This window comes from Oryzias melastigma, linkage group LG15 (assembly GCF_002922805.2).
Source record: "Oryzias melastigma strain HK-1 linkage group LG15, ASM292280v2, whole genome shotgun sequence".
Lineage (NCBI taxonomy): Eukaryota > Metazoa > Chordata > Actinopteri > Beloniformes > Adrianichthyidae > Oryzias > Oryzias melastigma.
The window spans coordinates 24092256-24117915 of record NC_050526.1 but is presented as its reverse complement, the minus strand read 5'-3'; the positions used below and the strand labels follow the sequence as shown (position 1 = coordinate 24117915).

Below are 25660 nucleotides of genomic sequence, written 5' to 3'. Positions count from 1 at the left end.
CATGAAATGATGTGTTCAGATAGATTTGGAAAGGAGCTGGCTTAGATGTGATTTTGGGAAAATCCAAAAATCATGAACTGTTTTCACGGAGCTAAACTTCAATTAAAGTACCTTTACAAGTTTGGGTCCCACTCAAGTATCACTTGTATATTTCTCTACAGCTGACAGTGTGTTATATAGCTTTCTTTAGGCACTTCTACTTCCCAGTGCAGTCTCAAACATGATTTAAAGACTAATTGGTGCCTAATTTGGTGATTTTAGAAGTGATTTCTGTGTTTGTGGCCCTGTGATAGTCTGATGAACTGTCCACAATGTACCCAGCAAATACCCCAAAGTAACAACCACCCTCGACTAAAGGGGAATTTAAGATAGACTCACTTAAAGGGTAGAATTTTCTTTATTTTTCTTTTATTTTTACTATGAATAATTCTGTTTTAAGTTTCCTTAATATACTTTGGAAAAACTTAAAACTAAAACTAAAAACTTAAAGTTTTTTTTTTTTTTTTTTTTTCTTTTAGAAACAAGGGGTCTGGCCTTCCAACACTAAACACATGCAATTCTTAAGGGGCCCACATACAAGGCAGTGATGTTATAAGACAAACTATATGCTTTATAGTGTTACAAGAGCAACACAAACCCTGTTCTGTAACTACATGAAATGTTGATGTAATTCAAAGAGCCATTATCGCATTGGCATTTCACACTTTGCACAAGCCCCCTCTATTGCTTACGGACATTAAATGTGTAACACTGTGATAGGACCGAAAAAAAAGGCACTTTGTGGCTTAGTTTGTGCTGATCTGCTTTACATTTGCACATTGAACAAGTTAGATACATAAAGAGAAAATCAAATACTCAAACTCAGCATGAGATAATAAAATTGTTTTTAAATTACTTTTTTGAGAACCTTTATATATTTTTTTTACAGGTAGCTACTGTGAATACAACATAGAGGAGTGTGCTTCCTCTCCCTGCCTGCAGAATTCCACGTGTTTAGACCTCGTTAACGGTTACAAATGTGTTTGTAAGCCGGGTTTTACAGGTTAGTAAAGGCAAAGTGATTTTATTAGTCTTAAATATATGTGTCCAATATGTTTGTGTTAAAAAAACTTTGTGAAGGAGGCATGAACGAGGACCAAAACTCAATTTATGGGAGACAGGAAATGAATCTTCACACGTATATTTAATTTTCAAAATAAAACTGGAAAAGAAAAACAAGCAAATAACACAAATGTAGCTCACTAAAAACTGTATTACTGCAAAAATGAAAATTTGGATAAGGACTAAATGGGAGATGTTCATTCAATGCAGCAAACAGTAAAAGCTGCTGATAGTGGAATAAATTCTTAGCCTCTCTGCTGTTTGGAATTAGCTTACGGCATTCTTGTGCTGCCCTGTTTAAAGGAAAAATATATTTTGGCTAAGTTTTATCCATTATAATAATTAAATTTGGAGTAATTATATTTATTTGATTTTAATCATTTAAAAATAGTATTTAGCTGGGCTTTAACAGATTAATATGTGTTATAAAATGTGTTGAAGTAGAGGAAAAATGGTCTTAGAATCAGCTCAGTTTTTGACTAAGCCAACAATACAACTAAATATGTTTGTTTGAAAAAACACATTTTGGACCACATGATTAAATCAAGAATTTGTTTCAGTGACATCCAGTGGAAAAGACTTGTACAAAAATGTGATGAGTGCAGCTAGAAATGTAATGAAAATTAAAAAAATATATATATTTCTACATTCTAATTGATTTGTAAAAATTGTTAGTATATTGGATTCGTGACTGGAAAAAAATGATTGTGTTGTTTTTTTTTTTAAGACTGAGAGGTCAGATTTTTAAGCATATCATTTTGGAAAATAGAAGAAATCAACAGCAACTATGCTACACTCACTGTGGGAATATAAAAAAAAAAAAAATTTTTTTTTCTTTTTATAGCTGCCCTTATGCTTGTTTGTGTGTGCTACAAAAAGAAGATTTTTGCAACAAAATGAGACCACATTTAACCTGTTCAATATTGCTTTTCTCCCCTTTTTTAAAAACTTTTGCAAAGTTTTTGTTTATTTTCTTACAGCATGCTTTGTGCCAGTTTGAGAGCCTGTCATAGAGACAAACTTGCCGTGTATAAATAGCAGAGCCGGAACTAGTTAACATTGTTCCTAACAACAGGGCACACACATAAAAGCAGACCTGCTTTTGGATTTTATGTTCACATGATTAAAACGGTGGCACTTTAACCGGTGTTGCTTTTTTTTTTTTTAATCATGCAGCTTTTTTGTTGCACGGCACACATTTTGTGTAAACAACTCCTGCTGTGTGTAACTTAAGTGAGTATGTTTGTGTAGCAGCTCTGTATAAACATTGGGAGTCAGAGCGATAACTTACACTTACCAAAGCTGATTCTGTTGCACTTCCAGTATTTTTATTGCAACATTTTATATTTAAACCATCCAAGATGGTGTTAAAAAAACAGGGCAACACAATATGTGAAGTAGTACGTTTTAAGTAGGTTTAAGTGTAATCAGATAAACTTAATTGTGCATTTTTGGATTAAAATCATAACCATTTATACGTGCCTAAATTATCCTTTAAAAATTGCCTTTTTTTATGCTTAAGGAAGTATTTACTGATAAAACTAAAATTTCCCCTAATGCAATACATTTTTAAAAGGGAATACAAGGCTGGACAGCAAGTTAGACACTCTGCTATCCAACAGTTTTACAGCATAACTGTGCATGACAACATCATATGGTTTGATGTGCTTTTGTTAAAACAAGCATAACCTTCCCTGGGAATTAAGCAATCTGGATGATAGCATATGTTGTTTAAAGAGCTATACGTTTCTGTCTGCGTTAAGTGTGCCTTCACAGATGGTAATGATTCCTGCCAGTTAATGCAGAGCTGCCTGAAAAATCAGAGTCAGTTTTATATGTGCCTCTGTAGACACAGATTTAACAGTTTTTGCCAAATTCAGCTGTTTAACAGACGTCATTGAGATAATAGAAAAAAAGTTGGTTTTATAGTTGCATTTTTTTAAGCAGTAAGTGAGAGATTTTTCTCCTCTTTATGACAGTGAGCAATGCTAAAAGTCTGTCTTTCTTTTTGCGATACCGGTTTCTCTTTAGACATCATAGACATAGACGTATCATATTTACATTTTAGGCAGCTAAAGCTTTAATATTGGGATTATTTTTTTATTTATTTTGGGATTGATTTGGAAGATGGTCTAAAGAAAAAAAATATAATTTTAGAGTAAAGTGAACTCCAACAAGGCAGTTAAGTATGTTCCCACTAAAAAAAAAAAAAAAACATGTTTTTGACACTCTGTAAATGTGCTTGATCATTTTTACCAATTACTCTCCAATTTTACCTTCCATACACGATAAAATAAGTGGAACATTTTGCTTAATAAAAAAGTGAAAACAACCCTAGAATTTTAACCCTGGGTTAAAATTCAAACACTACACTAATTTACTACAACTTTTTAGTGTTTTTAAGGCATGTGCACTAGTCAGTTTGTACATTTATGATAGTAAATGTATTTTGTGTGTGTGTTTTTCCTGTCAAAAGGTCCAAATTGTGAACTTGACATTGATGAGTGTGCTTCATCTCCCTGCAAGAATAGAGGAACATGCGTGGACCTACCTGGTAATTACTTCTGCCAGTGTGTGGCTCCATTCAAAGGTAATGAGCACCGACAAAAGGGCAAAAAAAGGGAAGTTAATTAACTTGCCATTGTACTTTTTTCACCTGTCCTGACCTGCTTTACAAGTTGAAACAAAATAACTACACTTTCATTTGATGCCTCTGGTTTAAAAAAAGAGAACCTGAGTAATTAGAAAGTAATGTATTCAGTGATGGATTCTTTTTCCTCTCAACTTTCATCACTTTAAGGACAGACCTTGTGTTGCATTATCAATTCTTACTAAATGAAAATCAAATGCTCATTCTTTATTTTAAATGTAGTACTTTAACTTGCTTTACTTTTTTAAATCTATTCTAATAATTGGCATTTTTACAAGCACTTGTTAATTATAAAACCAGCATGTGTTAATGTGATAAACAGTATCATTCTAAAAGCTTATTTATAGTATAATCAACACTTCTGGTGTTTATTCTATCATTGCATCTGATCATATTTCAATTAAATATTACAAGTAATTCAAAAATACATAGACTTTAATGATATAAATGTGTTTATGAGCGCATGGGATCACAAATCAATTTGCGCTAGTTGATCAAACCTGCCACTGACGTGTTACAAAACCTTTTCCAGGAACATCTCTGTTATTGCAAACATCACCCAGCCTAGTGTGAAATAGTTCAAAGGCTGATGTTTTTCCATTTCATGCACAACACACGGCATTCTTATATATCTGCATAATTACCAAAGATAAACACCTGTAGTTTGTGTTGGGGTAAAAGACAAACCTGCAATCGCAATTTCCAATAACTAGAAACACGAATGTTCTTGCTGCTGGCAAAAACTACAGTAATAAGTTCTGTAAACTTCTGTAAACACTAAAAACCAAGATGATCCATGCTAATCATATGATGCATGGGATTGTTTCATGTGGCAAACCTTAGTTTGTCTGTGTGTAGCCTCGGTATGTGTGATGTTAGTCGTTACAAACACTTTTTATAGATGAAATGGGTTTATTAACAAGCTCACCACATTTCCAAAAGTAAAATACAACATTAAATCAGACAGAGATGCAACAAATGTTTCTCTTAATGGTATGCAACAATAATGAGACATTTCTTGTTGCTTATGATCCCCAGACTTTCTTAACCTTTTTTTCCTGTAAAAATAATGCAACATAAATGCAAAGTTTAATCAAAGCTTCTAAAGTTAAAAACCTTAACAAACCGAGTTAAAGAGCTTGGAAAATGCCACAAATGCTTATGGGAAAAATAAAGGAAATCAATAAGGAGTGAAATAAGTTTGCGAACTCCTAATTTATTCTCCAGTACAATATCTAGATATCTAAAGGTCCCAGTTCATCTATAAACACCACATTGTGTTATTCAGTAAGGAGAGTCCCTCTGTAGAACATGACTGTGTTTAAACACATTTATATGAGGCCAGAACAGCAATTAAAAAACGTTTAAAGTTGCATACTGAAACTACAGAAGTACCACAAAATAGATGGGTCTATAGGGAAAAAAAGGATGAAACTATAGTGAAAAAAACTCAGCTGAAATGATAGATGGGATGAATCATAAAGGGTTTTTCAGTGTTTCCATGATCTAGTAAGTGTAACTCTAGACTTTAGACAAAGTGTCTTGAGTACAACAAAGTCAAGTGATTGGAGTGATTATTACAAGACCTGCTGATTCAGGCCTACAGAGGGTTTTTGGGTGGCACCAAAAAATATGTGCTCAAAAAGACCCACAAGCTTTAATCAGCTTCACCAGCTTTTTCAGGGAAAACAGGCTGTAATTCTAGCAATACACTGGAAAAGATTTTGGAAGGTTATCCGAAATGTTACGGGAGAGTATTGGTGCCAACATAAAAAAAAAAAAAAAAAATTAAAAGTTAATACATAAAGTACTGAAATTATGAGGAAAAAAGTTTTAATTTGACAAAAATACAGTGATAATATTGTAAAAAATAAAAAAAATAAATAAAAAAAAATAACTAATGAAAAATAGTAATGAGAAAGTAATGAGAAAAAAGTCAGTATTTTATGAGAATAAACTCAGAATTATTAGCAAAGATTTTCAATATTTTAGGATAGTAAAGTTATAATTTCATAGGTTATAAATTGAGGATTTTTGAAGATAAAGTCTTACACTAATGAAGCATAAGTCAGTTTACTCAGAAAAATATAAACAACAACAAAAAAAAGAAAAAAATGTTGTGTTTCTGTATGAGAGATAAAGAGTGCATTGAAAGTGGTTAATTCAGAAAAAAATAATAAAAAATAAAAAAAGGAAATACTAAGTCTTTTAGTCTGTCAATATTGTTTTACTATAAGTATAAGCACCATTTAAATGTATTTGCAGGAAACTTGGCTTTTTCAGAAGGTTTTTGACCAACAAGAAGTGGATTTATGGCAGGTGTGCCACAGAGGTTCCAGATTTATTATGGCACATTGATTCCTATGACCAGAAAAACATAAATGCAGCATTGTGTCATGGAGCAACCTGCTGCTACCATCTCCGGCCACCAGAGGGAGCGCTCACCACCTACCACCACCACCTGGATTCACCAGCTCAGCTGTTCCCCATCATCTCATCACCTCCTCAGCATTTAGTCTGGCTCCACACTCCACTCCCCGCGAAGCTTTGCATGTGCCTCTCTGCCTGCATCGCCGAGCGTTCTCCTCCAGTTCTCACCCTCTGTTTTCCTCTGACCCTGCCTCGCCTGGCCCCTGCCCTCACCCCCGCCTGGATTCTGACCACTCTGGATTTCCTGTCTGTCCCAACTCCAGCTTTGTGGACTTTAACTTGTGCATCACGCCCATTGCCCTGTCTTCACTAAATAAACCTGCTGCACGTGGAACCATCTGTCTGCCTGTTTCATGACACATTGATTGATTATTTGACACATAATACAGTTAAAGACTTACACAACCAACTTTAATTTTGAAAATTACAACTTTTTTCGTATAAATTTACAACTTAAATCTCATATAACATTTTCAACTTCTCATTGTTTTTTTTTTTTTTTGTTTTTTGTGTTTTGTTTTTTTTTGTTATGGTGGCCCTAATGCTCTGTTGTGAAATGTAAAATCTGGTAATTTACAAGGAATAAAATAATAAATCTCTGAAATAATATATATTTTTTTTTAGTCTGAAATTTATTTAAAATACAAAATGCACTACCTTTTTGCAGTATATTACCAAAAAGAGAACTTTAACTGATCCCAGAATGGGGACATTTCTTTGATACCACTAATCAAAAAAAAAAAAAAACAGATAATAGTATATTATTTACTGCACCAAAATACAATGCATAACAACGATAACAATAAGACTAAATTGCTATAAACACGATGAAATGATAAGTCTTTTAAAAAAATTAAGAAATGGGTATATTTAACTCACATACTCTGGTAATTGATAATTGCTGTTTAATCCTTCAGTTTCAGACAACTCCATTAGATATAAAGGAAGAGAAAGGAGGATAAAATTGGTACTCAGGCAGTTAATCTGGTGATCGTGAGGTGATTTCCAGTGACATTAATCATTAAGTCTTGCCGCAAGAATGACTTCTTCTTTCCTGCAGGCCTCCAAAACACTAACAGCACATATCCATCAAAAAAACGGTTATGCAGCCTGAAAACTGGCTAGTTGAAGCTTAGTTTTTGCTGGCAGGCGTCTGACACTAACTGATTTAGTCTGTTATTGAACGAAAGGATGAAAACTGATAAATATATAAAAAGCATTCATATATGTAACCAAAAAGAATAGCATTATTTTTTCTTTTTTTATTCTAAGTGATGTGAAATACGGTAGAATTTCTAGTGACATTTAAAAGATAATGACTTCTCTGATAGTCCCTAATGCATCTCTCAGATAGGCTGTCAGGGTTAAAGCAGCAGCAAATAGGTTTAAATCTTTAGTACCCATATCTAAAGATTAATGGATGTTCAGAGGTTCTTTCTGCCTTGATGATCCTCCTGCGTTTGTCTGTTTTCCTTGCTCCAGGGCATAATTGTGAGTTCTTACCCTGTGAGGCCAGTAATCCCTGTGAGAACAACGCCGTGTGCATGGAAGAGTTGGATCAGGAGCGTTTCCCTTCGGGTTTCCGCTGTCTCTGTCGCCGTGGTTTCAGTGGCCCCCGCTGTGAAATCAATGTGGACGAGTGTAGCTCCAACCCCTGTTTTCACGGCTTCTGCTATGATGGTATAAAGAAAACTTATGTTGCCAACCTTCTTAATAACAGGCACTATATAAGGAAAAAAAAACTAAAGGGTGTATTGACACAGAAAACAAAACAATAACATGTCAGTGCCTGAAAGAACTGTTTTATTATGTGTTCATTTAAATTAAATAATTTTTAAATCCATGATTGATTGATTGATCCATGACTGTGATTGAAAAATTAAGAAAATAAAAGAAGATGGTGACAGTATTGTTAGTTCTAATAAAAATAGACATATTTGGGTTTCTACATACAATGTTACTAGTTATGTTGTCAATATATCTGTTCCACAAAAAAAAAAAAAAATTGAATAGCGTCATTTCTGTAGGTTTAAGTACAAATAAAGGGAGACTTCAAACGTTTGTATAAAATCTATCGCCAGTCATACTTGAATCCCCATTTTCTCTTGTATTGTTTGGTGTTTCTAGATTTAAAAGCTACATTTTCATATGGCTTTTGTATTATTTGTAAGAATGTGGGTTTATAGATTTAAAAGGAAATACTGTGTTTTCCAAAAACAGCAGATATTTTTGTCAATTGTAGGTTTTCAAGAATTTTCAATGGGCTTCAAAATTATAGACGGACTTTTTTCTTCCATTAGCTCATTTTAGATGTCATTCTCACTTTTCTTTTCTAAGTGAACTGTGAAAACCTAAAGTTACAAGTTATCAAGCTGAACACTGGGAGGGTAGACATTGACATAAAAATCACAATAAAATCCCAATTTAGAGAAAAGTCGGGCAGATTGTAAACCTAATTTTAAAATAAAATTATATAAAATAAATTATATAAAAAAGAATCAAATAGATTAAATGGAATTATATCAAATACATTTATTTCATTAAGATTATTTTTCTTATCAGAACAGCTACATTTGCTAGACAAAAGTATGTGAACCCTCTGAGAGTACAAACATTTCTATACAAAATGGACACATTATGTTTTTTTATGTCAATCTAAATCCCAACTATGAACATAGATCATTGGCTGTTAAATCACACAAATGTATATTTTTATGCTTTTATTGAACACAATCCTGTATCCAGTTTCTTCTAAAACCAAGTAATTCCGAAGAGTTCATATATTTTATACCACAGCTGTACATTTAAAATGACAAAGAGAACATTCAAATAGTCTGAGCTCAGTGAAAAAAAAATATAGTATTGGGCATTTTAATCTGCTCCTTTATCTTTCTACAAAAAAAAGGAAACAACTAAAACATTGTCTGCACAGCAACCCCCAAATATATGTATATATTGTCCGGCTGCAGTGAATAATAATGATAAAAAATGCAATAGCAGGCCTCCACCAGCTGTGCCAACCGTTCCTGAGCTCAGCCAGGTGACCTTAGGTCGGTGAGCCAGGCCTGAAGGCCAGAAGGTCCTCCAGGCCTGGCTCAGCAGCAGCCGGCTCAGCTGCAGCTGGCCAGCCACCAGAGACGGCAGCGCCGAGCATCAGTGGCTGAGATGAGTAATGCCGCCGCCATGTGGAATTTAAGGCGTTTCATGAGAATAATAGCATCTACATGGAAAAGGATAGAGTGACAGCTCAGATTACGTGGTAAATCTTTGGGATAATGAAGAATCCTGGGACCCTGGCTGGGGAAGCAATACATTTGCTCTTGTAAGAGCTGTAATTACCTCTGTCAGTGGTTGCCTGTACACTTGTTGTGCAGGAGAAACAGAATGATTCTTCCCTCTCTAACATCGTTAATAATTAAGGAGAGGGAACAATCAATTATAAGATATGGGATGAAAAACTAATGAAGAAAACTGGAGCGTTTACAGTACCTATGTAAAGAATGCTTTTAAATTTGGCTTACTTCCTCAAGCTACTTTCCTCCCATTTTTGGTGCTTTCCCTCATGTTGAGGCTTTGATAGCAGTTGACACGGCTTTCAATGAAAATGAGTAGGAGAGCAAGTCTGCATGGAGGGCAAAGAATAACAGTAACAGGAAGAAACACGGAGCGGCCTCTACAGGGAGGCTCATCCAAAGATGGCTGGCATGTCAGGCTCAGGTCAGTGCACAAGAAGGTGACCTGCTGCATACTGCAGTTTTGGCAACACAGGCTTTTCCGATGCTGCAGAACCATTTTTTAAATGGTGTTTTCATGAAAAAAATAAACACATTCCTGTTGTGTCATATTCTCCTAATTAAAACTTTCCTGTGTGGGGAAATGCAGTAGAATCCATCGAGATACGAGCAACATAATTTATGATGCAACTTCTTGCAACTGTCCTTGTGATTTTTTTTTTCTTCTTCTTTTTTAGTTGTAGATGGCTTTTACTGCCTTTGTAGTCCTGGCTTTGCAGGGCCTCGATGTGAGGAAGACATCGATGACTGCCTCAGCAATTTGTGCACTTCCAACTCAGCATGCAAGGACCTCCATCAGGTGAGAAGAAGCACTTTTTTCCCTTTGTGTGTAGAGGACTGCTCTGGTAAAAGAAAATCTACTCTTAAACTGTATGTACTTTCCTATTTTTCTGACATGTTTTAGACTTAGCAAAATTCACCACTGTTATCTTATTATTTTGCTGATTTTTTTAAGTTTATCTTAGTAATTCTCTTTGTTGTTAAAATTAACTGATATAATCTATAATGTAGTCTTCTGAGCACTTTTTAATTAAAAAAATAGGATTTTAAAAAAGCATCTAAATACTCCCATAGTGAGCTGTCTGAAGATCAAGCATGACCAGGAGTAGTTTCAGTTTTTAACTTGGATAAATTCAGAACCAAAGTTGTCTTAAGGTGCTCCACACATAATGTATAAAAACATCAAACTGAGCAAAATTCTTTACAAGTGTTATAATCCAGTTAATTTCAAACATTCCTGATTATTGTAATCCAAATAAATCCAGATCATACCACAATGGATTAACTGTCTTCATTTTAATACAGAAGTCCTTTGCTATATTGCAGTTTACCTTTTCACAAACTCGTGGATTTTACTGCAAAATTTTGCATGCTTTTTTTTTTATAAAATACAGTTCACTGTTTTCTGCATCCTGATTGGTTGTTCATTTTGTCAGTCAATCCTCTCTGTGCTGTCTCTTGTGTACAGAATGTTTCAGCTTGATAAATCTGCATACGTCTTCGACCTTGAGCAGATTGTTGCTTTCATTCTAGAATGATGGACTTAAATTATCATGAAAGTTTGAACTCTCAGAGTTTAAACAAAACAGAAAAGTGTTAAAATGTTCATGTCTGTCTGAAAAAAGTGAGTCGTGAGGGTTTTGAACAGTCTTAAAACATCTATCATCCTACTTTGCAAATTTTACCTATTGTTAGTTATTTTTAGAGATTTACCTATAAACAATGGAAAACTGTGCTAGCCCATTTTAGCGACCAACAGATTTTTTTTTTTTTTTTTTTTNNNTGAACAAGCATGTGAAGGAAAAATACCTTCAAATGAAGGATCGCAAAGGAACCTTCAGCAGAACCAGACTCTTTGGTTGTGACGATCTCCTTTGACACTGTTTTGAGGATCTGACTAAATATGAATGAGTAAAACACAGAAACACTTGTCATACAACATTAAAAGATAAATTGGTCTCTGCAACCATAAGAGAAGAGGACGTGTAGAAGAAAACAAAAAAAAAACTAAAAGATGTGAAAGATCTGTGGTAAGACAACAATAATAGGTTGCAGTAATTAGAAAACGGGAAGATAAATTAACAAAAAAATAACAAATATATGGTCTGGAATTTATTTTTTAGTCTCATGTCATGAAAAATTTAATTTGACTCGCTCTTTGTGCTAGATTTAATTTTTGCACAGCTCTCTTGAGGGAATTCAAGTCTGCATTTATTGCAGGGTGAAAAGACAATTTCTGCAACATTGTAAGATTTCTAATATAAAAAGACTCTAAATACAAACACTGTTTTTAGGAAGTAAAAACATTTACATTCAAAAAATGTAGCAATTTTTGATTTACTGAAGTTGCAACCGTTTCATTTTGTAGGATAATTTGGTGCAGAAGAAGTATGAAGTGGCATCACTTTGGTCTGTTCTGCTGATTTTTTTTTTTTTTTTTGGTTTTTGGATGTTATTTTACTCATTATTCAAATGCAGACAGTTTCTAAAAACCTCTTCAGCCGTGTTTACAGTGTAGCCATTTATCTCTGAACACAGTGTCCCTTAGAGCTTTGGCATATTTTGGAGAGCTTCAGTCCCTGAAGGTGACTTACCAGCAAAAAGGAAATTATGTTGTTTTGCTAGGGGTAAAGAATTGGAGTCTCCAGGAGGTATCTAATTTGTCATGAAGCGCCGGCATTTCCCAACGACACCATCAGGGCTGTTAGTCCAAAAAATAGATCAGATGGAGTTTGTTGCCTCATTCTTCCAATTTATAAAATAAAAATCATTGTGACATCAAAAAAAAGTTGGAATATATCTACTTATTTTTTCATTTTTTCATTTTAAAATAAAATTTAGATTATGCTTGTAACTTTAAAAGCAATGGTCAAAAATCCATGTTGTTTCCATTGCTGTAGTTTATTTTATTAATAGAAAATGGCATTTTAAAGACATTTTAAAGGAAAGAGACAATTATTATAAAGATTAGCAAATTTAGTGGCTTTATTTATATCATTTTACTCATTCAAAATATGAAAACTATGTTTATTAGTTTTGGAGATTAATTAATTTAAATATGTTTGTATTTCTTGGTCCTTTCCAAACAGATTCTGTTGCGATGACACATTTGTTTTATAAAGGCACATATGGTCAATTCTAAACAGCATTGGAAAAACAAGCTTAAATATTTTCCATAAGGTGGGTGGTAAGAGGACTACATCTGCAAAGCAGTAATATTGAAATGTAAAATGAGCTTGACTCTTCCACAAGAACAGATTTCACAAAAACCTGTTTTATTTTTTATGCATTTCTTTTTTTCTTAATTAATTCATAAAATATTCTTCCAGTTTTTTTAAGTGCAGCAGATAAAAATAAACCACCGTAAGAAAATGGCTTCTTCAACAACAATAAATAAAATAACTGCTGCCATTTGTGTATAAAGTGCTCCTTATGAATCATAAAATTACTTTAACTATTCAAAGTACAGTCTGTTCGAAGTGCAGATATAAAATATTTGCATTGTGGCTGACTAACGGTGCCTCTTTCTTGTGATGCAGGGTTATGAGTGTGTTTGTCATTCAGGGTGGGAGGGAGCGGACTGCCAACAAGAAATTGATGAATGTTTATCGCAGCCCTGCAAAAACAACGCCACCTGCACAGACCTTCTCAACAGCTACAAGTAGGTGTGCGGGATGGCCCGGGGGCACCGTCCCCTTAAGGTGCGTCCGTCGCCTAATAAATGCAGAATAAGAAGCGGCTCAGAGATAGCAATATGTCCTTCCACTAGCTGGGGAGATAATGAATTGCAGATGGCAGGTAAAACAAATGAGTCAATCAATGGCTCACAGCATGAAAAGGTTCCAGGGGAATTTGTGAGTCATTGGAGGAAAAAGCTGCTGTATCTGATTGGGCCAATGCCCTGCTCTCGTTGGGGAGAGGTGGAAACGTTGGGATAGGAAAAAGAATACAAGGTACTCACTCCCACCACGTAAAATGTCCATCTAACTCAAGAGCAGTTGCTTTAGATGAATATCCACACACACACACACAATTCATCTCTCTGTTCCCATCTCTCTACCTTTGACATGTGCATGTTTTCATTGAACCCTTATTCAGCACTCCATCCTCTTGGCTCCAAAAGTCAGCTGTTCACATTTACCAGCTTCTGTGACACCATTTACCTGTAAAATGTCCTTTGCTGTCTTACATGACAGCCAGCACTGGGGACATATTTACGGTACTGTTGTAGGTCTTTGTAGTGGCAAAAGTTTTTATATTTTCTATATATTTTACAGCAGTCGTCTCTATCCACGATCCGGTCCATGACTCACTTGTCGCTGAGAAAAGAAATAATACATACGTTAACTTAGATTATCATCCATATCATATTTTAATGGATCTTACACAAAGTCTACTGTGAAACGAGCTGCAAATATTTACAGAGAATGACTTTTCAATAAGATGATGTTTCTGATTTGTGAAAACTTGTAAAAGGGACTTTTAAGAATTTTCCTACAGCAGAGTTAAATTAGGCAGGCACTTGTTAAGAAAATACTCATTTGTGTTACTGTGTTACAACGAATGAAGATTTATTTGAAAAACTAAATGGGATTGATCTTTTTGGTCAGAAAAGTAATCTGAGCCTAAATTAAGTTCTTAATGGCATTCATTTGAAAAACAAACAAAAAAACTGTAATTTTCCTTTTATAGAATATTTACAAATCAGAAACAACTTCTACAAATCAACAACTTTGTTTTATTGAATATGCATCATCTGTAAAATATCTTCAAAGTTTCAAATCGCTTCTTACACTAAATTTAATTTAGTAGCCTTTTAATTTGTATGGAACAGGAAGCTTAAAAAACCCATTGAAAAAGTGCAAAATAAAACCATAAAAAATGTAAGCTAATAATAATAATAATAATAATAATAATAATACATTAATAATATAAGATTAATGTGCTGCTGTATTTCCTTAAGTTCTAAATCTGACTAAAAAATCTACCAGCTACCAAAATTTAACCAATGAGAGGCCAGAACATCTGCATGACCAGAGAACGACAGGCAAATACATGAAATACAACAAACACAATTTCATCCAAATAGTTCCAACAAGTTACAAGTTCCTTAGCTTTTTGAGACTACATTTACTCTAATGAATATTACTCTTTTTGGTATTTTGGACCCTCCTTTCAGTGCAATATGGCCTCTTTGGTTTCTTCAAGGTGCTTCTGCTCACCAGGATGGACAGGTGAGGACTGTGCCGAGGATGTCAAGGAGTGTGACTCTGGGCCCTGTCTTAATGGCGCTCCGTGTCAGGAGTCGGACATACCTGGGGAGTTCTCCTGCGCCTGTCCCCCTTTCTTTACTGGCCATTTGTGCGACCAATCCTATGACCCATGTGACCCCCTCCATAATCCCTGCCTACACGGCTCTACCTGCCTGACACGCTCCAATGGCACAGCCTCCTGCAGATGCTCAGTTGGTGAGTGAGACTGCCACAGCCTCCTCCTTCTATTGCTTTCATTTATTTTTTAATGTTTCCACATCATTTTGTTCCCCCGTCAGATATCAGAAGCACAGTTTTAAAGAGAAACAACATGCGGTTTTGTCTCTTTCAAGAAAACTAATGTGGGTTTCCTATCATAAGCTGTGAAGTGAAACATAGTTTTTAAACTGAGACAATTACTGGTTATTTGTGCAACACTCTTTTGAGATGTACTTCTGACACCGCAATCAAAACTGCAATTGTTTATTGTGAATCCAGCAGCCTTGCGTACATCAAAGTCCACACATCAACAATTAATTTCAGTCTGCCCTGGCTTTAACATTGAACTACATCATACTGTATCTACAGGAAAATAACCCTTCATCTTTTTTTATTGACTAAAGTAGCAGTAAAATCCGGTTTCTTGGTCTGCACAAAACGCACCCTAACATTGTTGTATAATATTGCTTATAACATTTCATAACAGACATCACTGTTTGTGTTGCACACTGCTGCTCTGATCACTTCCCAGTGGATTTTCTTTAGTTAAGAGCTTGTCTCTTGAAGTCCTTCCTCTAAAAATGTGCCCCATTGATCTTTTGTAGGTCATGAATGAAATTCTGTGAAGCTGCTGGATTATGTTTTTACTCCAGGTTTACCAAAGTAATTACACTACACGCATGTTGCATATTTAAGATATGGGATATCGACTTTAGGGAGGAATAATAACAAAGCCTAAGATGAGATAACCTCTGAAGATTAGCATGGGGGGTTTTAGCTAGATTTTGATAGATAAATATGTTCTATTACTTTGTTTATTTAGTACATGTGTAATGGGTGTTAGTGCTCTTTTTCTTTTTTAATTATTTCATCCATTATGTAATTTTCCTTTTCAACCCCATCATCTCCTGTTGACATGGCAAAAAATTAAGATTTTTTTCTTTATTCATCACTTCTTATCTTTTTTTTAACTCTGATGGTGAAAGTGAACGTTGTAACAAGGGGTGTACTAAAATATCGATATTGCGAAATATCGCGATATTTGGCCCTGCAATTGATGGGTTCTCGACCAAGTATCGATCTTTTTTTTCTTTGGAGAGACCATAAAATGTTATATTTGTCATCCTTTGGTGTGACGTTTCCTTTGGATGTAGATGAGGGTGCACGTTGCAAGACTTCTGTCGTGGGCACCAATGTACTTGGCAGCTACTGGAATTATTTAATTTTTGTTCTGTTGTTTAAAACATTTTTGCCCTAAGCAGTGACAATGCTGTTCATATTTACTATTATTAACACTGCATTTTACAAATAATGCTTGTCAAAATATCACTAATTAGTACAAAATTGTCTGTTATTTGTTGCATAAAGAAGACACAAGTTACTTATTATGATTGTGTAAAAGCTAAAAGATAATTAGGGATTTATTTTTCCCAAAAAATATGTGTTCTCCTTTATATTGGGATTTCTTAGAGATGTTTTTTTTTTTTTTTTTTACCAATTATAGCAATATGGCGATATTATTGATATCGTGTGCCATGTATTGTGTATCACATCGTATTGTGAGGTACCCAGTGATTCCCAGCCGTAGTTGTAACATACAGAAAGGAGTGTATTCCTACACAAAACTTCACGCTGAAAAACATTGACATAAGCTTACAATAATAAAATATAAGAATAGTTTTAACTATTTTTATGCCAAATTAAACCTTTAACCTAGAAGCTTTTCATTTATGTGCATTTTAACAGATATAAAAGCTTTTTTCTTTGTTTATTTCACAGCTGTAGTTTAACAGATTAATTTTGAAGACTGTGGGCGTGTATGACCTAAATTGGCACATCTGCAATGACATATACTACACATTTATATTAAGTAAAAAATATATACAATAAAAACAACATAAATTCTCTGACACATCTCAAAGCCACTCTCAAAGTATTCATGAGATTTATATGTCCATAAAGAGGCTTTTACTTTATTGGTATCACAGAATGTGGCCCAACGTGCTTTTCAGTGTGTTCTATGTCATGAGTGATCCACAGAACTTCTCAAGGTTAGATATAAACACATAAAAAAGTGATGAAACTGCTGCCGGTTATTATTGATGATAACACTGAGAAAGTCAGGTTCTTGAAAATGTCAAGTCTTTTAAGAGAAATGATATTATTACCCTAATTTACATATTTAAAGTACTAAGGTTGCACTGATTTCAGTCTTGCTAACGTTGTCTATCAGACATCAATTTAAATTAAACAAATATAAATCCTGTTTGGGTTTAATTAATTAAAAGCATTTGTCATAAAGCATTAATAAATAGTCCATTAATTAGAGCAATTTGTTGTGAGATTTACATGTGAGCCTTTGATGGCTCAGGTTTTAAACCAACGATATTTTAGCATTCAGACTCGTTCAGGTTAAGGCGGTATTGCTTTATGCTGTACCTAATTGCTCGGTAAGTACAGAGATGAAAAGACGCCTGATCTAAATAGAGCAGCAGGGATTGTTTCAGAAGGCTTTCTTTGAGAGGAATAGGAAATTAGAAGCTGGCTGCATACATTAAAGCAAGAACTTTGCGTGGGCATGGTTGTTTTCACTTCCCACAAGCACAATTGATTCACTAATCTCTGTTGTTGTTCACAATACTTCCATTCTATAGGACTGCAGCACAACGATCATTGAGCATTTCTCTGTGATTTGCCGTTAACTGTAGGCTTTTTTTTTTCTTTCACAAGACTAATTAATTAAAAAATGTCTGCTTATGTTTGCCAGAAAAGATGCCACAGGCAAATCTTATCCTACATGCTGAAGATGGACGCTCCAAATATTTTTTAAGGTGAACTTGACGTTAACAGATCATAGCATTTAGTTGTGGTTATGCACTGCTTCAGATAGCCTGCGGATAAAGCAAATTAAGGAAAAAGAGTTGCCTTTGAAATTCTTTGAAATAGCTTATGTCTCACTGGCATTTACTTGGAAGAGAGCACAACAACAGAGTAGAATGAAATACTCAAAGCAGCTCTCAGGTTGATGTACCAGAGAGCTGCACTACTATTTCTCCACTTTATTCTTGTTCTGACCTTTTTTCTGTCTCTTATATTTTTGTTTGAGAGTAGCATGTTTGTTTCTGGTTCATTGAAAGGCTGATACTGAGATAGGCAACCAAATATGGTAATTGGGAACCAGGTCAGATAAAGAAAACATGGAAGAACGTGGATCTTCAGACATAAACTGTCCAGTTGTTTATGCTTACATAAAACATCTGATTTGCTGACAAATAGCTGGCAGTATTATTTTTTGGTATCATTTTTTTTTGTATTTACTTACAGTATAAACTCAAATAACATTCAGAATTTGCTTGAGAACATTTTTTTTGTTTTTTTGTCCCGTCGTATAAACATTTCATAGTAGTTTTCTTAGGGTGTATTCAGACTGGAAACATTTTTCTTTGCTTAAAATGAACCAGAGTTTGCTTCCCCATATAATTCAGAACACACTTTCAGTCTGAATGCACCCAAGCAAACCCTGGTCAGGGACCAGGAACCGCTCTCTGACCCTTTTTTCAAGGTGGTCTTGGTTTGTTTCCAGTCAGACTGAGTTCTAAGTTTCCTCAGTCTGAATAGGTTCCATGCTCAGGGTGGAATAACTGAACCAAAATGGAGACCAAAGCAGGGCATTATGGGATTTAAACAGAGTAGCAGAATAATGACAAGACTCGTTGAAATTTGGTTGGAGAAATTTGATCAGTGAAATATAACGTTTGATTCAGTGAACTAGCCCAACACGGATTGCAAAGCTTAGGACTTCCATCATTCTTTCCCTTGTTGCTTTGCCCCACTCTCACAATTCCTGTCCAATGACTGAAGAGATCTCTAGTCACATGGTTTTGTTTACAAGTGTTTTTTACAAAACAGAAAACTCTGGTTGACGGCAGTCTGAATGCAAATCAAACCCAAGGTTCAGGACTCAATCTGGACCAAATCAAGCAGACTCGGTCTGGACTAATGGAGTTTCCAGTCTGAACACACTCAATAGTTTCATGGTTAAAGCAGCACCGTGAATTGTTTTGCTTTAGCCCTTAGTGTTGACACTCTTTAATCCTTTGCGCAGGTTAGCGTAAATTTTTCTAGATTCTGAAGCTGAGGAAAACAGCATTAGATTGATATGTGCCAAAAAAGATGATTATTTTTTTTTTCTGTTAGAATAAGTTGGGATTGCAATATTTGCGTAAGCAACTGAAGAATATCAGTTGATTAAATATGTTGGTTACTTTGCTGTTTGTGAAAGTGCCAGTGTTAAAGTTAGTTGTCATGCATCTAGGTGTCTTAAATGTGTTCTCTGCATTTGACCCGTCCTCTATGGGAGGAACCATTTGGTGGTTTAACTCCTCAAACTAACCCCTTAATGCTGAGTGTCAAGCAGGGAGGCACCGGGTCCCAATTTTAGAGCCATTGGTATGACTCAGCCTGGATTTGAACTCACAGCCTTCCGTAGGGCAGACACTCTAGCACAGGGCCACTTAGCTGGTAAAGACATTTATGATCCATGTGCAGTGGTGCTCTCCTGTGGAATCACTAAACATTCACAAATAATTATCTTCTCATTTGGGATGGCTTGTCTGTCAAACTTTTTCAAGTTAGTCCTCAACAGTCTTTAATGTCACATTTGGCAGGCGTTCTAAGAACAGAATAAATTATTCTTCCTTGACTTTAGTCTGTTTTTGATGAAAAGAGCTGCACTAAATGCAAAATTAAGCTAAGTTGGTGATCACGGCTTTCCCCAAGATGATTCCCTAAAACAATGTATCTCTTACCAAAGAGCTGACTTAGCAATTTCCGTGTTCATCAGTTTCACGGGATCTAAAAGCCATCCATTAGAAGGTCTCTACTGGGAGCAGCATTAAAGGGAGTTGTAAAATGCAGCCACAATGGAAATGAGTGTTGTCTACAAAGGAACACTGTGAGAACCTGGAGGGCAAAATAAAACCAGAGGCAGCTCAAAGAATATTCTTGAAAGAAAAATTCAAGTGAAGCAGTCTATTCCTCCATGTTTTAGAGGTCTCCTGTAGGAAGGGTTTATTCTCACTAACAGTGGCTCTAGTAAGGTCCTGGCCAGGAGGCTTAAGTCATCGTGCCTGACCAGCACAGATGTTCCACTTTTCTTTTAATGAGGATCCTCGGCAGGGAGTGCCAACCCTGATAGAAGAGCAACCTGAAAATGGGAAGAGGCCAGAGTGAGGTTAGCGGCCGACAACCACAACAAATGAAACAAACAGTGCATAGCATCACTCCTGCCAGATTGCACTCGACTAGACTTGCATCACATTTCGAGTTGTGCACACAGTCTTCAGGCGTTAGTGTTCTTGGAAACGTTTGAAGATTCTTCACTTTTATTCTTCAGAAGGACTTTTTTTTTTCCTCAAAGATTTTAAGCAAGTTATAAAAATGGGTACATCGTTGTATGGGTAAAAAGTGATGTGTTAAATTCCATATTTTTAACCTAATTATATTCACATTTAAAATATATATATTTTATCCCTAAAATTATCTCACAAAGTGTTACCACTTTTTTTAATTCTCCAAAGTGCCAAGTTTTCCTATTTTATGGAAGCAACTGAGCTTCTTGACAGGTAGGCAGTCAGTTTGCCTCTAGTGTATTGCATGATGTTGAGAAATGTGAATTTTGCAGAATAGGGAATTAATTGAGAAGCACTGTGAGGTCCCTTTACATTCAAAAACCATTTTGTTTCTGTAGCTCAAAATATCCCCAGAGGTGCTTCTGGCCAGATGGAGAGCAAACCCCTTTATTTGCATGGCATGCTACACTAGCCTTCACCTTCCACAAGATTGAGATTGCGTCCTACCAAACAGTTGGTTAATGAGCTACTGTGGAGCGATGCCAGCAAGAGAACTGACACACACCTAATATAATATTGAAAAAGATGTATTCGGTATGCGTTTCCTGAGATGTGCCGTCCTCATTTCATTCATCTTCTCATTTATAGAGAAAGTAGAAAATGACTTGTTGCACTTTATGAATGAAATGCAGATTTATACCAATAATAAAGTATCAGTGTTGTGGTTTTGTAATGAACATAATGTACCACACACATGATCTGTCAGCTGAACTCCTGCTGTTTTTATGTGTTTTATGAAGGGCTGTTTTATTGTTTTTTATGAATTCGGGCTATATCAATTATTTAATGTAAACCACATTTACAGTTCTCCTTTTTGTTGGCTCATAACATGTTTAATAACGGTAATAAAAAGACGTTATAAACTAAAGGAAAGTGCCACACTGAGGTTTTCCCACAAATGTGTCTACTGAGGTGACAGGAGCCTTTAGAGCATAATAGTTACATGCAACACACTTGCACATAGTATATAATTAGAAAATGTGTGGTGTGACTCATCCTTTCAGCCTAATGTGGCTAAACCAATATTCGGTGACTTAAAGTGTCAGCAATTACTGTTTGCCCCCGTAGAGCAATTACTAAGAGTAAAGATATTAAAGATAAAATAATTAATAAAAAAGAATCATACGAGGGCAAGCAAGCACCAACAGTAAAGTATTTTAAGTAGCTTCAGCTGCATGTAAATCCTAATAAACTGGCATCTACTCTAATAGCCTGAATGTGATGGCACATGGAAATGCAAACAAACATTAATATGTAAAATCTGTTCAGTTTTAGTGAGCAGAAAAGTATTAAAAGTTTGTAGTGTAGTTAGTGGCGCAGGACCCTATATCTAGGGTTAGGGGCAGAAACTTACACATTTAATAAATAAATTTAAATATATAAAACACTAACAATAAGGTGACAAAGCAGTTGACTTGCCCTTAGGACCTAACAGGAGAATCTTTGTTCTTATCCCATTCCAAGCCACGTCAGTTGGAGGATTTCCTGACGCCCTTTTCAAGCCACACCATGTCACTAGGGTTGGGCACCGAAGTTTGGTTCCAAGTAGGAACCGTTATGATTTGCGCGGTTCTACCGAAACCGAAAGATGCGGCTGCAAACGGTGCCGGATTTCGGTTCCAAAGTTCATTGAAGTTTCATTTGTCTGTGGACATGTCAATCACTTGTACTCCCTTCTGATTCTTTACGATTCAGCCTATCTATTTACTTTCTTGTGTTCGTGGGCGGGCTCATATAAAACCGCCGAGATGGTCGGCTTCCGCAACGTCGGTGGGCGGGACTTTCGCTGTGAATAGTGGAGTTTCCGCAATTTTTAAACAACGCTGGAGCCCCATCCCAAAATGAAACAATGAATCGTTTCCTCCTTGTTGGGCTGCTAATAGCAGAAAGCTCGGCTCGGCTCCGCCCACCACCGCAGCGGGTCGTCATCATCTGCTGCGCTTTGCAGCCGTAAGATTGACATTTATCTTCCGCCTTATTTTATTGAAATAAAATATTGCTTTTGCCCAAAAACAACTGCAAATAAATGCCACATTCCTGATTTAATTTAATAAAATGTCAGGCTAAAATTTCAAGGACGTTTAAGTTTATTTAAGACGGAGTTTTATATTATGCTTTATATTACGTGCGCACAGCTGCACGGCAGGAGGGAGTCTGAGCTTGTTTGAAGCCATTCTGCTTTGGATTTAGGAAGATAAAGGCATTATTTTTTATTACTGAAGTACCGCAATAAGCACCGAAAGGGAACCGAAACCGATACAAAAGAACCGCGGTAGAACCGGAACCGCATCAGAACCCATCGGTGCCCAACCCTACATGTCACATCCAGCCAGCTGTTCTTGATAGGGGTTGATGGGGACCATACTTCCTCATGTGTCCTGTCTGAGGATGGTTGCCGGAACTTCTCCTCTTCGTGTTTCTGTTTCTGAAGAGGGTCACAAGGGCCACTCCTCTTCAAGTTCCCTGGCTCTGAGTATTGTTGCCGGTCATCCCCCTTAGCCGTGCTCCCTGTCCCAGAAGTAATTGGAACCTCTCCTTTTTATGGCTGTTCCTGATTAGAGGGTTCCCCATGCTACCCCTGACTGCTGTTGGGCAACAGGAACTTGAATTGTTTTCTGCCATTGTTCTGTTGCTCTTCCAGGTCTCCTCCTCCCAAGTGTTGTAGTTTGATAGGGCATCTGAAATCTGCCCCTTTGGGGAGGGCTACTGTGAGAATTGAGTGCTTTAGTGGGGTTTTTCAGTTCTTTTCAGTTCTTGGTTTTGGTCACTTTCTGTTTGCCTGGTCCCCTTTGTCAGTCACGCCAGGTTAATGTTAATAGTCCTCAGCTATTTTCATTTCTGTTAATTACTCTCAATGTATATAAGTGTCTGGTTTCTTGCATTTTGGGTCCTACATCAACACTTCCTGACAGATAGTTGGAGGTTGTTGTCATCTGTGGCTTTAAGACTTAAAAGACTGATGATGAATGAATAGCAGTTATCGTTGTGTTTACCTACATTATGCAATGTTTCATGATGCAATCACAGCAGCTGGTGCAGTTTCAGAGGTTGGCATTGTTGTTGTTTATACTCACTTTCTGTAGTGGACACACTGCAGCGTGATTGTGGACTCCAAGTGAACACTGGATTGTCTTCTAAACATCCTACAGCTAGAAAACACAATGACAGCCTACTGACAACAAGCAGATGAGTGTCTTTGTTTATTTTTGTTTGGCAGAGCAACAGACAATAGAAAAGTCAGAAAAAAGACCAGGCTTGGACAGTCAATATCAGGAGAAGACAACACAATCTTGGTACGGGATAACGTTTGGGAAGAATCGTTCGAGCAGCACGCTTGCTTCTTGTGTGAAGCAATGACTGCTCTGACATTCCTGATAAACATACAACATGATGATCTACTCATGCAGCAGCCTCTTTTTGTGTACTATATAATAAAAAAAAAGTGCTTTTGTCTGAGCACTGATGCACAGTCACACAAGCGTTTGCTGGCTGTGATTGTTAGTTGTAAAAATTGCTTTATGCTTCAGTGTGTCCTCAGATAGGTGATGGCCTTTTTTTTTTTTTTGCTTGAATACAATTATCCATCAAACTAACAGACCCATATGATTTTGCTCACCGATAAAAGTTTGTATTGCTCTGTATGTAAATAATGTCTTGCCATAAAGGCAGAAGTGTTTTTTCTCCTCCTCTGCGCTACTAACAGCTGGTAGAATGCATTTAGAGTCACTATTGACGTAAAGATGTAATCTGCTGAAATGTCAACCCATAACACACAATAATAGCATGGCAAAAAGCAGCATCTTTTTGTTATAATAAATGATCATTTTAATTTATTATCTTTTAAAACTAAGATTCTTCCAAAAAAACATTTAAAATTGTTTAAGTCCCCTTTATCTCAAAAAGTTTGAGCCTTTAATTTGATGCTAAATATGTTTTTTTTTCCTTACATAAAAACAGGTTGCTATATTAATCCTTTAAAAATGTTTATAGTTTGCCTTATTATTATTTCTTCTATTTATTTTCAATTCTAAACTGCTGCACATCCATGATCTGATGATATATTAAGATTTTGAATGCTGAAGTATAAGAGAAAATCCTTTGTTTTGTTTTGTTTTTTTTTTTTTATTACAAAGCTGCATGCAGACAAAATATCTTTTTGCTGACTCAGATATTCTACATCTCCAAAATGACTGGCATTTTTTAAATCTAATATTCATTAAATAAGGATTTCATTCATGCATACCACCAAACCCAAAATTCCCATAGCAGATATTCAATGAGTTTAGATGAATCTTTTATACGTAAATCTTTTCATGTTTGCTGATTTTGCACCTGAATGAATAGATGGGACACAATTTAGTTCAGAGAAAAACAGTAAAATGTACCAAGTATTTGCAGTTTTATTTGAATGATTTTTCTTTCCTAATTAATATCTTAAACCGACTGTTTTTGAAACTTAACAAGATAGCTTTGTTTATTAGCATTGTATTGATCCCTTGATGATCACTTTAGTTTATCATGTTTATTTTTGACATTTTCCTTTATTTAAATGTTGCACAACAGCTTATATATGTGAGGGGACTCATCTCTTTTTTTTTTTTTTTTTTAAATTTCAGACCTATTATTTTTCTCTAAAATGAGCTTTAATTATTTACTTTTTTCACTTTCTCTAATATCTGGGTAAATTTACTATTCAAATTAGCATGACTAAATTAAATATATAGTGGAATCAGAGCAGGGAAGGTCTTCTTCTATTTTCTCATTATTTTTTTTCCTACAAATTGCTCAAGACAAACTCTTTATGAACTTCTTTGATAAATGTAAATGAAAGTAATCTTCAGACCTAAACATATGGACCAGCACAGAAAAACATCAGCCTAGCAGCTTTATTTATGGGGACAGTTCTCCAGAGTATTGACTCAGAGATTTTTATGACATGTTACCATATAAGAATCCACACAACCATTTGTTGTAATGATGTGACATCGAAAGGAAAGAACTCTGGCTTTGTAGAGATTTATTTTTCACACAAGCAAAATTTTGCTAAAGAAAGAGTTTTCTGTTGAAAATGTGCAGCAGTGACAAGTAATGAAACCTACACAACATAACAGGTGCTGGATGGTGTGCCTCTTTTTTCAAGGATTGATGGAGCCGTTTAACAATTGTGAAAGTCTTTGGTGTCCGTTACAGACAAAAAGCAAAGGCTTGTTTCACACGACTCTTACCTTTCACTTCTAGCTCTCTTTAACACTTATTAGAGTTCCGGTTTTACAGCAGACAGACAAAAGGGCAGAGGTGGGACCA

General features: G+C 35.6%; 1 protein-coding gene across 1 annotated transcript in view; it reads left to right on the top strand.

Annotated features, from left to right (window-relative positions):
• LOC112161618 (eyes shut homolog) overlaps positions 1-25660 on the top strand; it is a 97288-nt gene that overhangs the window by 57039 nt on the left and 14589 nt on the right. Inside the window, exons 20-25 of the mRNA XM_024296895.2 lie at positions 929-1042; positions 3578-3691; positions 7664-7861; positions 10152-10273; positions 13014-13135; positions 14683-14942. Of these exons, the coding sequence (XP_024152663.2) occupies positions 929-1042; positions 3578-3691; positions 7664-7861; positions 10152-10273; positions 13014-13135; positions 14683-14942 (930 nt within the window). The remainder of the gene's footprint in view (positions 1-928; positions 1043-3577; positions 3692-7663; positions 7862-10151; positions 10274-13013; positions 13136-14682; positions 14943-25660) is intronic.